Consider the following 14,088-nt stretch of genomic DNA (forward strand, 5'->3'; position numbering starts at 1 on the left):
TGTGTAGCTACCCATCGGTGTAGATGTGGTAGCAGAGACCCTGTATAAGCCTACCCTGGTACAAAACAGCATAATATACAAGATTGGTTCTATTATACATGATTATTTTACATCGACGTGTCTCGCAGGCAGACAACCCTGCCCTTCCTAAACTCATCTATACCTTGCCCTCCATGTCTAGGACCCGCCATGCTGAGAGTGGAGAGCATCAAATAATATACATCCCCACCAGATTCCCCCCCAAAATGCATGTGCGATGACGTTTAACCTTTAAATCACTCGAATAACACCCCCTGATCAGATTAAGCCGCGGCATCGTCGCCCTTCTTACTTTCATCCTTGTTGCCATTGGACTTCAGCGTGGTACCATCATCCCAGAATTCCAGATTTCCATCCATCTTCCCATGCTTGATGGACTCCCCCTTCTCCTGCAATATGCTTTCCAATGTTGTTTTCTCATCGTAGAATATGCCCAAATGATCACTCATCACATGCCGATTCTTGCAAGTTGGACACTGGATCAGCACTGTGCCCCGGTGGTAGCCTTGTTTCGACATGCGATGTGCGGACCTCTCGCCACATGGCTTGCAGGTAAATGTGATGCGATAGGCTTCCTCATTGCTGCGACGCTCTTCGTTTTTGCGCTCACGCTCAGCGTCAGTTTCGGGTTGGGTGGCATCGGCGGTAAGAGGGTTGGCTGTAGAGTTGTGACGGATGACTGATGGGATAACAAAGCGTGCCTGACCAAGAGTCGAGGATCGGGTGAGAAATTGGGGCCGTGTGAGCTGTGTTGAGAGAAAACGAGTAGAGGTGGCGGATGTGGTTTTGGATGAAAGAGTACGCAATGCGCGCAAGCTCTGGGGCAGGAATGGACGCATGTTGATTCTTGATTGAGGATTTTTGAAAGGTGGTTTGATAAGATTGCCTTGTTATGAATTGGCTTTTTTTTATGAAGTCGATGTATGATAGTCGAGCGTTATTTGATCGAGAACCGCAGTGAAGCCCCGGCGGGACGGATAATCAATAAACCGATGCCTCCTCCGCGGAGAGAGAAGCAAGCATGACGAAGTGACGTTAACAAAACCCAATATTTCTATGAATTCGTTCATATTCACCTCGACCTGAACGCGTCCTCAACCATGGCGACAATGCGGACGAGACATAAAATTCGGGCTCCCCGTCGGGTGTGTGATGAACCCCTCACTGAGACACAATTTATGTCTGTGCCCGGCAAGCACTGTAGCTGACCATACCATAGGGACTCGCGTCTGCCCAAACCGACGACTACGACGCGGTCTGGTCCGTCCTTTCGGCCTCTCTCACAGAAATTCACACTAAAAATGCCTCGACTCTCTCTTTTGAAGAGCTTTATCGAAATGCATATCGGATCGTCTTGATGCAGCGGGGTGAGGACTTGTATACGCATGTGAAGGAACATGAGCAGGGCTGGCTGCGTGGTACGGTTCAAAAGATCGTGACAGACTCTATTTCAACAACACTGGTACGCGCTCAGACTCAGAATGCCTCGGAGTTGCTGGATCAGTCGAATGAGCGGCGGGCTGCGGGGGAGAAGTTTTTGGCCGTGTTGAAAGCGGCATGGGAAGATCATCAGCTCTGCATGTCCATGATTACGGATGTAATGATGTATATGGTAGGTTAAAGGCCTTAAAACATGCTGACCCATTGGAGCATTAATCGGTTGCTAAGGTATTGACAGGATCGGATCATCGCTGTGGATCACAACAAGCCATCCATCTACGTTGTCTCAATGGCATTATTCCGAGACCATGTCCTGAACACAAAAGTTCGCACTGATAGTGATTTGACTGTCATGGATGTACTGAATTCGACAGTTCTTTTCATGGTTCAGCTAGAGCGAGCAGGGCACATGATAGAACGACCGCTGGTCCGGCATTGCACCCAGATGCTGGAGGGACTTTATGAAACAGTAAAAGAAGAGGAAACGTCCAAGCTTTACCTCACAATCTTTGAACCTGCCTTCTTGGAAGCAAGTACAGAATTCTATAGGGCCGAGGGACGTCGGCTTCTGGAAATTGGAGACGCAGCAGTTTTCTGCCGGGTTGTCACCCAGAGGATTGAGGAGGAACATGAACGGGCTAGTGCTACACTTTCCACGCTGACAGAAGCGAAGATCCTTGCATTGCTTGACAACGAGCTCATTCTCAAGAACATTGATGAAGTCGTCCAGCTGGAGGGCACCGGTGTCCGATATATGCTTGATCACGATCAAATGGAAGCATTGCACCGAATTTACACGTTAAATACGCGAGTGGATAAGAAGAAGGAGGCACTAAGCAAGGTCGTTAATAAACGTGTGGTGGAGCTCGGCAGCGAAATCAACGCTGCGTCTATTGTATCCGCTGTTGGAGCCTCACCTCTACCCGAAAAGGATGCAGAGAAAGCTAAGAAGGGCAAGGAGAAAGAACGACCAGGGAATCAGCAAACAGTCTTGGCTATCCAATGGGTTGATAGCATCCTGGCTCTCAAGCGACAATTCGACAACGTTTGGATAACCGCATTCATGCGTGACCAAGGCCTTCAAAGCTCCATCATGGCCAGCTTCTCCGATTTTATCAATATGAACACACGGAGCTCTGAGTATCTCTCGCTCTTTTTTGACGAGAATCTCAAGAAGGGTATCAAGGGGAAGACAGAAAATGAGGTTGACGCCTTATTGGACAATGGCATCACGATGCTACGCTATATTAAAGACAAGGATCTCTTCGAGACCTATTACAAGAAGCATCTCTCACGCCGTCTACTCATGAAACGCTCTGCTAGCATGGATGCCGAGCGTCAGATGATTTCAAAGATGAAGCTAGAAGTGGGCAATCAGTTCACGCAACGCATTGAGGCCATGTTCAAGGATATGACCGTATCCGAGGATTTGACAGCGAGCTACAAGAATCATGTCGCCAAGATTGCTGATCCCGATCATAAGCCTGTAGATCTGGAGATCAATGTGCTCACCAGCACAATGTGGCCCATGGAAATCATGGCCAACTCAAAAGAAGGGATGCTACCAGCCACCTGCGTTTTCCCCCGAGAAATTGAAGTTCTCAAGCAAAGCTTCGAGAGGTTCTATCTCGACAAGCACAGCGGCCGCAGGCTCACCTGGCAGGCTTCCATGGGCACAGCCGATGTGCGAGCATCTTTCCGTCGCAGCAACGGCAAGGTCCAGCGTTATGAGCTTAATGTGTCAACATACGCAATGGTAATCTTGACATTGTTCAACGATGTCCCAGATGGAGAGTCCCTCACTTTTGAAGAGATTCAAGCGCGAACCAAGATCCCGCATAATGACCTCGTCCGCAATCTACAATCCTTGGCCGTTGCGACCAAGACGCGTGTCCTGCTGAAAGCACCCATGACCAAGGATGTCCAAACCACAGACCGCTTCTGTTTCAATAATGACTTCCAAAGCCAGTTCGTCAAGGTTCGCATTGGCGTTGTCAGCGGCGGAGCTAATAAAGTTGAGAACACCGATCAACGAAAGGAGACCGAGAAGAAAATGGCTGAAGAGCGCTATGGCACCATCGAGTCCGCGATTGTGCGCATCATGAAGTGGGTAAACCCATCAAAAATTTTCAGCTATATTCATCTAACATGTTCTTTTAACTTTCTAGGCAACGGAAGACCCTTACCCATACCCAGCTTGTATCCGAGGTTCTCTCTCAGATATCTTCACGCTTTGTTCCAGAGGTCAGCATGATCAAGAAGCGCATTGAAAGTCTCATTGATCGCGAGTATCTGGATCGTGTTTCTGAGGACCCGCCTACTTATGACTACGTCGCGTAGGCTGGGACTAAGTGGATATTACAGATTTCTTCAATCCTCCATTTGCCTTTTTCTCGGGAATTTGCATCTAGGGTTGTCCCCAGCATGATATGCGGGCATTTCGGCTCTTTTCAGCATTCTTTTTCTTTATTTTGCCCTTTCATCTGAGCTTAGCGATCGGCGCATTGAGTGATTTTACTAGAGGCGGGAACTGGTAGGAATTGGGGTTTTATGGTTCATGAAATGATGAGGTATGGGGTGGTTCATTGGAAGATGAAACAAGCAGATTATATTCTCGAATAGCTCTGTCTGCATAATAAGACATCAATATCTGAACCAGTATGCCAACCACCCAAGCAGCTCCGATAGACTTGATGGTATGGCCTCGAGATCTATGACATGGATATTCTTAGATGTAAATATTTGATCACGACTCAATGCAATGTATGTATGCTCCAATCCTGGATATAATGACCGAATACAAAGTAAAAAACATCTCAACGCCAAAAATGCCGAACTCCACGATGGACCATCCCAAACATAACATGACAGAAAAAAGGCAAGATCATGGATCCAGTTAGACCAAGCCAGACCCCATCGAAGGGGAAAAAAAAGCAGATCAAAGCAACTCAACCTCCCCCTTCATCCAAGCAGCCCTAACACCCTCCCAAAGCACAACCCAAACATCACCCATCCGCATAACAACCCCCAAATCCTCACCCCCATCAACACCCTCCACAACAACAGGAACTTCAACCCCCAAGCACCTGACAAAAACCACTTCTTTCATATCAGGCCCTTCAACCATACTAGTCCCTCCAGCATTATCATCCAATCGTCTGAGCTGCGGCGGGAACGCACCCATGAATGAGCCGCCATAGTGGCCCGCCAGAAGCGTTTGATGCGCATGGACAAAGGCGCATTCTTGCGCCGAGAGCGGGTTGTAGTTTGTTACTGCTGAGATGTCTGGGACTGAGTCTTCCGGTGAGAGCGTTTGTGAAGGCGGAGGTTGGGATTGCGATTGCGAGGGGGTTTGGGAGAGAGGGTTTTTTGTTCGGCTGGCTAGTTTGACGAGGTAGTGCATGCTGTATTTTGTGAGTTTTGATAAACGCTGGCGGAGAAGGCTGCGGAGGATGTATTGGGTTCGGGCGAGGTCTGTTTGAAGGATTGAGAGGCGGAGATTTAGGTTTGGGTTGTGGGTGTGCTGTTTTGTGGAGAGGTCTATGTCTGCGGAGGAGGCGGCGAGGTCTTCGATTGTTTCGATCTATATCGAAGATGTAAATTTCTCTTGAACTTCAATTAAATGTCCTCAAGGCGTGAATATATATCAGAATAGCAGTTGTATTTGACATGCCATGAGTCGATTGGTCTGGATTCTTACCTGCATCCGCACTCTATCCATCATCCGCTCCATTAGCGGTGCGGGCCATGGCAGGACCTCCGAGACGGCACGTTCGGCGACCCAGAATCGGGTCAGGAGTTGGTGGTCGATGGCCGATGACTCTGGACTGGCGCCAGCGCCGCGGTCGACAGATGCGAGAATGTCGTCAATATCCATGGTATTTCTGGGAAGTGGGATGCGTGACGCGAAAAACGCGGGTGGTGATCGGTGGAGTGGAGTCGAATGTGCCTGGGGCATCCGCGCATTAGTAGGTGGATCATGACTACAGAGTATATGGACTAGTTCAATCCATGATCCCTGGCTTGGGACCTGTTACTGGCTACTGCAAACCTCACTTTCGCTATGACGTTCTGTGTAAATCGAATTTAGATGTCATTAAGATTCAAAATATTGAAAGCAGAAACACAGAAATCTTAATTATTATTTCGGCTTGTAAAATGCAAGTTCAAGAAAATCATGCTCGATGCAATCCTCGCGGATCGATGCGAGAGAAACATTAAAGGACAAGAAACAGTTCCATGTGAGTCTTTCCCACAGAGTTGAGCCGCGGTAAAAGATAGACCCAAGACAATCATCCAACCCAGAAAAATAACGCCGATGTTTTCAATTCATTTCGATCAACAAGGTCGTAGAGTCGCCTTCACTTCGTCTGTCCCCTGCCCCCACCGAACTGTTGATCGGTTGGTATATGAGGGCCGGAGTACAAGGCCGAGTTCGACAAATTCATCTCTCATGACTTAGCCGGGGGCGGACCCGCCGGGGGTTCATATTCTCGGGCACCGGAAGCGTGATACGAATTTTGGGGCGCTTGCAACTCGATGCCATTCTGCTGTGGGTGCTGGGGCGGGGCCTGGGCGCCAAAGTAGCCGTAGTTCTGCGGGTTGGCAGTGTACTGGGGAGGAGGCTGGTAGTAAGGATCGTTGTTGTTGTTGTTGTAGTATGGCTGTTGGTATGTAGGCTGGTTGGGCGGAGGTGGTCCAGGCGGCGGTGCCATCCATGCTGTACCGCTGTAGGGCTGTTGGCCGTGAGAACGACGACGACGAGCGTTGAAACAACTGTTCGGAAGACACGGTTAGTTCATCTGTTTCGGTCGCGAAGTGTCTGCTAGATGCTGTAAGGATTCCCAGTCTCGAGGTATAGGAAGACTTACGCGAAGGCAAAGAAGACAAGGAAGGCGATGGCTACGATGACGGCAAAAGCGACCCAGCGACCCCAACGGTCCCAGGAAGAGTTGTTGCAATCGTCATCCCACCCATTGCTATATCCAAGTTAGAAAGGAAGATCACCATGTTGATTATCCAACTTACCAGTAATATCGAGATGTCAAAGAAGGCATGGTTGCGTTTATGGAAGAGTGGAAAAAAGAGCAGGCAACGGAAAGAAATAGGTCGTGGCTGAGGCGCGAATCATGGGGCTGGGGGCAAGTGTGGGTCCCTCTGGCTTTAGGCTGCAAGTTTATGATTCATCATGTTAGCTAATCAATACATTTGAACACTATTGATTCTGGGTCTTGGTTTCGTCCTTTACACAGAACCGGTTTCCTTTTATCTGTATGCTTGAAGTCCGGAGTACTCTCTCTTCAGTCAAATCCTTCGGGTAACAGGTGTACGTATTCACATACGTATCAGCACCACTTCGCCGCAGCCCGGATATACTGTAGCGGTGGCCAATCACACAATAGTGGAGCCCCATGCTGAGGAAATGGATATCTCGGCATTGGTACTATTCTTATGCACTGAGGTCTTACGACATCTATATCAACGTACACCGTGTATCCCCGTCGGCGGTACAAGGTACTCAAGGTTGTCTGGAAGCGCCGGATCCAAGTCGAACTCAAAATCGGGGTTGTTCAGGTCTCGGCGCTTACATTGATTGGATTAGGTGAGACGCCCATTTCATGTCATCGTCTCATTTTCTAGGCTTCAAGCAGCACGCATGTAAACGGGAAAAATACTCCGTGATCTTGGCCCCACCCTAGCTCTACATGAGTTGATAATTGTTTAACAGACTAATCCAGTATAGTAGACTGATCTGTACTTTCTATGATGTAAATTGACATGTGTCCCTTGGCGGGGGCGTTGGTCACTTTCGGGTCTGCATGGCCAACGCATCGCTTGGTCCGTGTGCGCTTCACTTTATTTATGCCGACGACCCCCAGTTTTTTTTTTTTTTTTCACCTGGAAAACACTCAATTTGACCTGTCACTACGTCATATTAGCCCACTCTGCCATGGTGACTGAAGAAAATTTATGCGAACTTGACCAACCCAGCAAATCTACATTGAAGAATTGTCAATAACATATAAACGTGCGATCATCAATTTTGATCGAGTGGCACCCGCTTTGTCCCAATTGCATGCACCCATGAACATATACTAAACAGGAAAAAAAAGCCATGGATCATTGACGTCGTTACATCTGAGGCTGCGAGCCAAAACGCTAGTCTACGAGACATAATCACAAACAGAAAGACACGCTCAGGAAACATAAGACCAAAAAATCCAAATCACATGAACCAAATGAGCCAAGTGGGAAAGATCATAATGTGTCATGGTAAAGCTTACCGTCCACTCATCGGCTTGCTCGCGCGATCAACCAATGCAGTACCGCGTCGAGGTTGGTTTCTTCCTTTGCGCTGATCCCATAGCAGCTGACTTCGCGATGCGTGATGGACTTCAGGTCCATCGCATCGATTAGCTCATCCACCGACAACTTAACTGGCAGGTCAGACTTGTTGCCTAGCACGAGGAGTGGGATCCCATCCAACGTGGGCTTGGTCATCAAATCATGTAGCTCCTCTGTGGCTACCGGCAAAGCATCTTTGTCCGCTGCATCCACGATATATCTACAACAAATCAGCATCAAGTATCACTCCTTGTGTTTTCGGCTGCTTTTGGTTTCGTTTTGACTTACACGATTGCGTTAACCCCTCGGCAGTATCGCTCCCACATCGGGCGAAATCGAGGCTGACCACCCAAATCCCAGCTTGCCGCCGTTAGCGATTACCCTACACGTCTTTGATACAATACGTACCACTTCAAGGTCACATGGCCTTTTTGAACCCGCTTGGTATTGAAGCCGATCGTCGGAATAGAGCTGGAATCCGGTTAGCCGGTGACGTCGTCTACTTCCCGTTCCTTGCACAACTTACTCGATAGTGAATTCCCCGCCCTACCACATGATCAGTATTCGAATGCAACACCGAAAACCAAAAAATTAAAAAAAAAAAGGAAGGGAAACGGGAAACGAGACCCTAGAGGACTTACCGCCAATACACGAAGCAGGGAGGATTTTCCTGCATTTTGCAGGCCGATCATGGTAACATCCATCTCGGTGGCCCTGCAGGGAAGAACCGTATTAGAGCAGGCGCTTTCTCATCTGCGGGGACGGGCCGGGGGGGCTGGATGATGTTCCCGAGAACCAAGAAACGCCTCAACGGTCCCACTTACCAGAACATCCTCAAAAGCCAGTCATAGATGGTGCGAAAGATGCCGGCCATGTTGGGGCGGTTGGTGTGGGTGGGGTGGGAAGGGGAAAAAACGGATTCAAACCAGGTCGGACTGCCAATAAAAGAAGAAAAAACTGTTTTGTAAACGGAACCTATGAAGAACCTCTCTTTTCTGTCGAATTAGAGGTCTGAGCCTTGATTTGTGGAGAGCCAGTTCCTGGGGGTTAAAAGAGAGAGAGAGAGAAAGAGAGAAAGTGAAGAGAGCGCGGTGGGTGCTGAAATCCAAATATTAAGAAAGGGCTTGGGACGAGCCACTATCAACGAAAATCAAAATCAAAATTAAAATGAAAAGGAAGGAGAAAAGCAAAGGTGGAATCCCTGAGCGCTTCTTTCCCGCCGGTTTTAAGTATACCGAAATGGAATGTACTGGCGCCAATGCGAGATCTACGGGCACACATGACTGCCGTTGGAGAGGGGCGCTTAGGCTCCATTCGCGGCCTGACGTAGCGCAGCTACTGCAGATATACAGAATACGAGGGAATCATGGCAGTGCGGATGAACCATTCATAGAACAAGAACTGGTAAATTACGTAGTCAGCTAGTGGACCAGTTCAACCCACGTAAGCCATGGTATTGTTACCAGATATGATTGAGTAGTTCCTGCAATATAGAAGACGAGGCGTTCGTGGAGCAAGTGACACCTCAGGCATAAACAGTATGCACCTTTATCACACGTGATGATAAGCGGCTCCACCTCGAAAAATTTCCCCAAGCAGATTCATCTCCAATTGTTCTTCAAAGCTGCCAATTACCGGCTCTCATCGCTTTGCTGGTATTTCTGGGAGGCTGAGCTAGCAGGGGCTTTGATTTGGTCGCCCCATTTTGTCTTCAATACCCAGGTCAATATCCTCCCTTGGCTGGGTCACATCAAAGAAAAAAATCGAAAATTCCGAAAACTCCGTGAGCTCCATCATGGCTCCCTCTGCTACCAGTACCAACACCAAGTGGTCGGTGCAGTATGACACTCTCCGTCGGGAGAACCTTTTCCAGAACCCGCCTCGGGATCACACTGCCTACCCGTCCCTGGCTGAGTCAATTCGACCACACATTGACTCTTTCAATGCTTTGTTCGAGGACAGCAAGATCCTGGACGCAGGATTGAAAGATATCGGTATCAAGACCTTCCTTGATGGCGAACCCGAAACCCCAGAGCAGAGAAAGGTTCGCATGGCTGAGGGGCTGCGTGCACCCAAGCGCAATCGTCTCAATGTTCGTGTGAAGGAAGTTTTTCTCGACAAGCCTCAACTGCCGCCCACCAACAAATACAGCACCAAGAACCGCGAAATTTACCCCTCCGAGTGCCGTGAGCGACATGCGACCTACCGTGCCAAACTCCGTGCTCGTCTGGAGTTCCAGGTGAACAATGGCGATTGGATGGAGTCAGTGCGCGAGTTGGGCCAGGTCCCAATTATGGTGCGCACTAACCGCTGCCACCTCGAAAAGGCCACCCCCGAAGAACTGGTCCGCCACAAGGAGGAATCTGAAGAACTCGGTGGTTACTTCATTGTGAACGGTAACGAGAAGCTCATTCGTATGCTAATCGTCGGAAAGCGGAATTTCCCAATGTCCATCATTCGTGGTTCGTTCGTCAAGCGTGGTCACACCTACACCAAGTATGGTGTGCAGATCCGTTCCGTTCGCCCTGATCAGACATCCCAGACCAACGTTCTGCATTACCTCTCCGATGGTAACGTTACCTTCCGTTTCTCATGGCGCAAGAACGAGTTCCTTGTTCCCGTTATGATGATCCTCAAGGCCCTGGTGGAAACCAACGATCGCGAGGTTTTCGAGGGCATTGTTGGTGCCGCCAACTCCAAGGGAATGAAGAACACTTTCGTCACAGACCGTGTTGAGCTCTTGTTGCGAACCTATCAGGCTTACGGCAAGCACAGCAAATCCGACTGCCGAGCTCACCTGGGCAAGTGTTTCCGTCCTGTCATGGGTGTTTCTCAGGATGTGTCTGATGAGGAGGTTGGAGCTGAGTTCTTGCGCCGCATTGTCCTGCCTCACTTGGGCAACTACAATGTTACCGAAACCCAGGATTACGACAAGTTCAAGATGATCATTTTCATGATCCGCAAATTGTACTCCCTGGTCGCCGGTGATTGTGCTCCTGACAATCCTGATGCGGTCTCCAACCAGGAGGTCCTGCTCGGTGGTTTCTTGTACGGCATGATCCTCAAGGAGCGTATTGAGGAATGGCTTCGGTCACTTGGACCTATCGCCCGAGACTGGTCAATTCGCAACAGCAATGCCAAGTTCACTGATACTGCATTCGACCGTGATTTCTTGTCCAAGATTGTGAAGCGGTCTAACGAGAACATCGGTCAGGCTCTCGAGTACTTCCTGTCCACCGGCAACCTCGTCAGTCCTACGGGTCTCGATTTGCAACAGACTTCCGGTTATACCGTCATGGCCGAGAAGATTAACTTCTACCGTTTTATCAGTCATTTCCGAATGATTCACCGTGGTAGTTTCTTCGCGCAATTAAAGACCACTACCGTGCGTAAGCTGCTGCCAGAGAGTTGGGGTTTCTTGTGTCCTGTCCACACTCCTGATGGATCGCCTTGTGGTCTGTTGAATCACTTGGCGCACAAGTGTCTGATTGCCACGGACAACCTGGACGTCTCCAGCTTGCCCCGCACTCTTGTCCAGCTTGGTGTCAAGGGTGAGTCTTCTGTGGCCACCGAGGACAGTGTGGTTGTTCAGCTGGACGGTAGAATCATTGGATTCTGCTCGCCCGAGCAGGCTCGCAAGATCCACGACACTCTCCGTTACTGGAAGGTGGCCGGCAAGAACAATGTCCCACTGGGCCTGGAGATTGGTTACATCCCCAACTCCAACGGTGGACAGTATCCCGGTATCTACATGTTCTCTCAGTCCGCAAGAATGTACCGACCGGTCAAATACCTGGCTCTGGACAAAACCGATCTTGTCGGACCCTTCGAGCAGCCGTACATGGAGATTGCCTGTCTGGAATCTGACCTGATCTCTGGTCTTTCTACTCACATCGAGTTCACCCCGACCAACATTCTCTCGATTGTGGCCAACATGACACCCTTCTCCGATTACAACCAGTCTCCTCGTAACATGTACCAGTGCCAGATGAGCAAGCAGACCATGGGTACTCCTGGTACCTCGATCGCCTACCGTACCGACAACAAGCTATACCGCTTGCAGACTGGTCAAACCCCCGTTGTTCGAACTCCCTTGTACAACGCTTACGGTCTGGACAACTTCCCCAACGGAATGAACGCCATTGTTGCTATCATTTCTTACACCGGCTACGACATGGACGACGCCATGATCATCAACAAGTCCTCTCACGAGCGTGGCTTTGGTCACGGTACCATCTACAAGACCAAGGTCCACAGTCTGGCTGAGAAGGATCGCCGCAAGTCGCGTCGTGAGGTTAAGAAGCTGTTTGGTTTCGCTCCCGGTGACGAAGTCCGAGCTGAGGTGCGCAACTTCATCGACGATGACGGTCTGCCCCATGTCGGTATCCGCGTGCAGGAGGGAGACAAGATTGCCGCGTTCCACGATGTGCGCTACGATGCCGCGTCCGACTCCTACGTGAACGTCGATGGTATCACCCATTTCCTCAAGTATAAGGATGCCGAGGCTGGCTACATCGAGAGTATCCGCATCATGGGTTCTGAGAGCGGTGTCGAGCCTATGCAGTCGATCAGTGTCAAGTACCGCATTCCTCGTAAACCCATTATCGGTGACAAGTTTTCCTCTCGTCACGGTCAGAAGGGTGTTTGTTCGCAGCTGTGGCCTGCTGGCGATATGCCATTCTCCGAGAGCGGCATGCAGCCCGATCTCATCATCAACCCTCACGCTTTCCCATCTCGTAAGTTCTCCGCCATGTCTATTGGTTAAATTACGCTAACCTCTACAGGTATGACCATCGCCCAGATGATTGAATCCATGGCCGGTAAAGCCGGTGCCCTGCACGGTCACCCGCAAGACTGCACTCCGTTCCAATTCTCCGAAGAGAACACCGCCACAGACTACTTCGGTCACCAGCTCAAGAAGGCCGGATACAACTACTACGGTAACGAGCCTCTGTACTCCGGTATCACCGGCCGTGAGTTCGCCGCCGACATCTACATGGGTGTCGTCTACTACCAGCGTCTGCGTCACATGGTGAACGACAAGTTCCAAGTGCGTACCACTGGTCCCGTCAACGCTTTGACCGGACAGCCTGTGAAGGGTCGTGCCAAGGGTGGTGGTATTCGTGTGGGAGAGATGGAGCGTGATTCCCTGATTGCACACGGAGCGGCATTCCTGCTCCAGGACCGTCTGATGAACTGCTCTGATTCTCAGCTCACCTGGATCTGTCGCTGCTGTGGCTCCTTCCTGTCGACCCAGGTTGCTGTTTCGGGCTCCGGTTCGTCCCGGTCTCGCAATACTATCAACCCCGGTGCTCTCGCTGCTGCCGCGAAGGCTGCTCCCAATCAGCAGGCTCCCGGCGGCGCGTCATCCGTTGGTGGTGCGCTGGGTGGTGTTAATGGTATTGTGCGCTGTCGTCGCTGCGCTCGCCAGGCCACTTTCAAGGATTCTCGTGCTGAGGCCTGGGAGGATGGCGATGGCTTGCGCTATGTTGGTGGTGACGACGTGACTATTGTCGCTGTCCCCGGTGTCCTCCGTTTCCTGGATGTCGAGTTGGCGGCCATGGGTATTCGGATGAAGTTCAAGGTGGACAACTAAAAACGTGCAATTATATACTTCGGTATACCGCGGGTGTTTCTTCAAAAATCTGAGATTTTGTCATGTCATAGATGGAGCGTTGGTTAATTTTTTTTGTTTTCCCCTTTTCATGTTAATATTCGATGTTCTATACGCAATGGACGAACTGGTTTCAATGTCAGGTTTACTTGTGTGTCGACCTACACACACCTAACGTACAAGTAACATATGAACATTCAACATTCTTATCTCAGGAGCGGCCTAAACACCATTAAGCATGCCCATCCCCACTCTAACCGGAGAACAAGATTCACCCAATCGCCACGCCAAGCAACACCCATCGTCCTCTGTAGTAAGTCCATTGCCGATATTGGCTTACAATTGAACCCCATAAATAAATGCCTCGTCTGCCAAGCCGAACATCGTAATCAGACATGCGACAACAACTGCCGATCGTTGCTTGTCTTCCGCTGCACTAGCGCGGGAATAGTTTAGCGTACGAGATGTACGAAATGATAACGGGACAGAATCGCTCCACTCCGCCCCCCTGAACCCGCTTCACTTGCCGATGGTCACAACTTTTCGGCGGAATGGTGCAATTTGTGACAGCTATGAGGAAGCTATAGAGCAGAGCTTTATAGTCATATACTTTGTAAACGTGACGTCTATTCATGGTTTGCATCTATAAA

General features: G+C 49.8%; 6 protein-coding genes across 6 annotated transcripts; 2 read left to right on the forward strand and 4 right to left on the reverse strand.

The window, feature by feature from the left end:
* Positions 1–302: 302 nt before the first annotated feature.
* N7484_009010 (DNL-type zinc finger protein) lies at positions 303–878 on the reverse strand (the record flags this gene model as incomplete). The annotated part of the gene is made up of 1 exon (XM_057119397.1): positions 303–878. One exon carries the CDS (start codon positions 876–878, stop codon positions 303–305), a length of 576 nt encoding a protein of 191 aa, XP_056968952.1.
* A 261-nt stretch (positions 879–1,139) lies between these two features.
* N7484_009011 (cullin family protein) lies at positions 1,140–3,819 on the forward strand (the record flags this gene model as incomplete). Its single annotated transcript, XM_057119398.1, has 4 exons — positions 1,140–1,184; positions 1,259–1,651; positions 1,718–3,585; positions 3,648–3,819. The coding sequence occupies 4 exons, from the start codon at positions 1,140–1,142 to the stop codon at positions 3,817–3,819; spliced, it is 2,478 nt and encodes an 825-aa protein (XP_056968953.1).
* Positions 3,820–4,417: 598 nt separating this feature from the next.
* Positions 4,418–5,356, reverse strand: sld5 (putative GINS DNA replication complex subunit Sld5; the record flags this gene model as incomplete). The annotated part of the gene is made up of 2 exons (XM_057119399.1): positions 4,418–5,062; positions 5,180–5,356. 2 exons carry the CDS (start codon positions 5,354–5,356, stop codon positions 4,418–4,420), a joined length of 822 nt encoding a protein of 273 aa, XP_056968954.1.
* A 574-nt stretch (positions 5,357–5,930) lies between these two features.
* Positions 5,931–6,536, reverse strand: N7484_009013 (resistance to Congo red protein; the record flags this gene model as incomplete). Its single annotated transcript, XM_057119400.1, has 3 exons — positions 5,931–6,255; positions 6,351–6,458; positions 6,508–6,536. The coding sequence occupies 3 exons, from the start codon at positions 6,534–6,536 to the stop codon at positions 5,931–5,933; spliced, it is 462 nt and encodes a 153-aa protein (XP_056968955.1).
* A 1,234-nt stretch (positions 6,537–7,770) lies between these two features.
* On the reverse strand, positions 7,771–8,698 carry N7484_009014 (ADP-ribosylation factor-like protein; the record flags this gene model as incomplete). Its single annotated transcript, XM_057119401.1, has 6 exons — positions 7,771–8,044; positions 8,113–8,184; positions 8,233–8,295; positions 8,351–8,370; positions 8,466–8,538; positions 8,649–8,698. 6 exons carry the CDS (start codon positions 8,696–8,698, stop codon positions 7,771–7,773), a joined length of 552 nt encoding a protein of 183 aa, XP_056968956.1.
* A 921-nt stretch (positions 8,699–9,619) lies between these two features.
* Positions 9,620–13,420, forward strand: N7484_009015 (DNA-directed RNA polymerase I core subunit RPA135; the record flags this gene model as incomplete). The annotated part of the gene is made up of 2 exons (XM_057119402.1): positions 9,620–12,560; positions 12,609–13,420. The coding sequence occupies 2 exons, from the start codon at positions 9,620–9,622 to the stop codon at positions 13,418–13,420; spliced, it is 3,753 nt and encodes a 1,250-aa protein (XP_056968957.1).
* Between the last annotated feature and the right edge of the window lie 668 nt (positions 13,421–14,088).

This window comes from Penicillium longicatenatum (assembly GCF_028827895.1).
Source record: "Penicillium longicatenatum strain IBT 33135 chromosome Unknown contig_6_segment0_segment0, whole genome shotgun sequence".
In the NCBI taxonomy this organism is placed as follows: Eukaryota; Fungi; Ascomycota; class Eurotiomycetes; order Eurotiales; family Aspergillaceae; genus Penicillium; species Penicillium longicatenatum.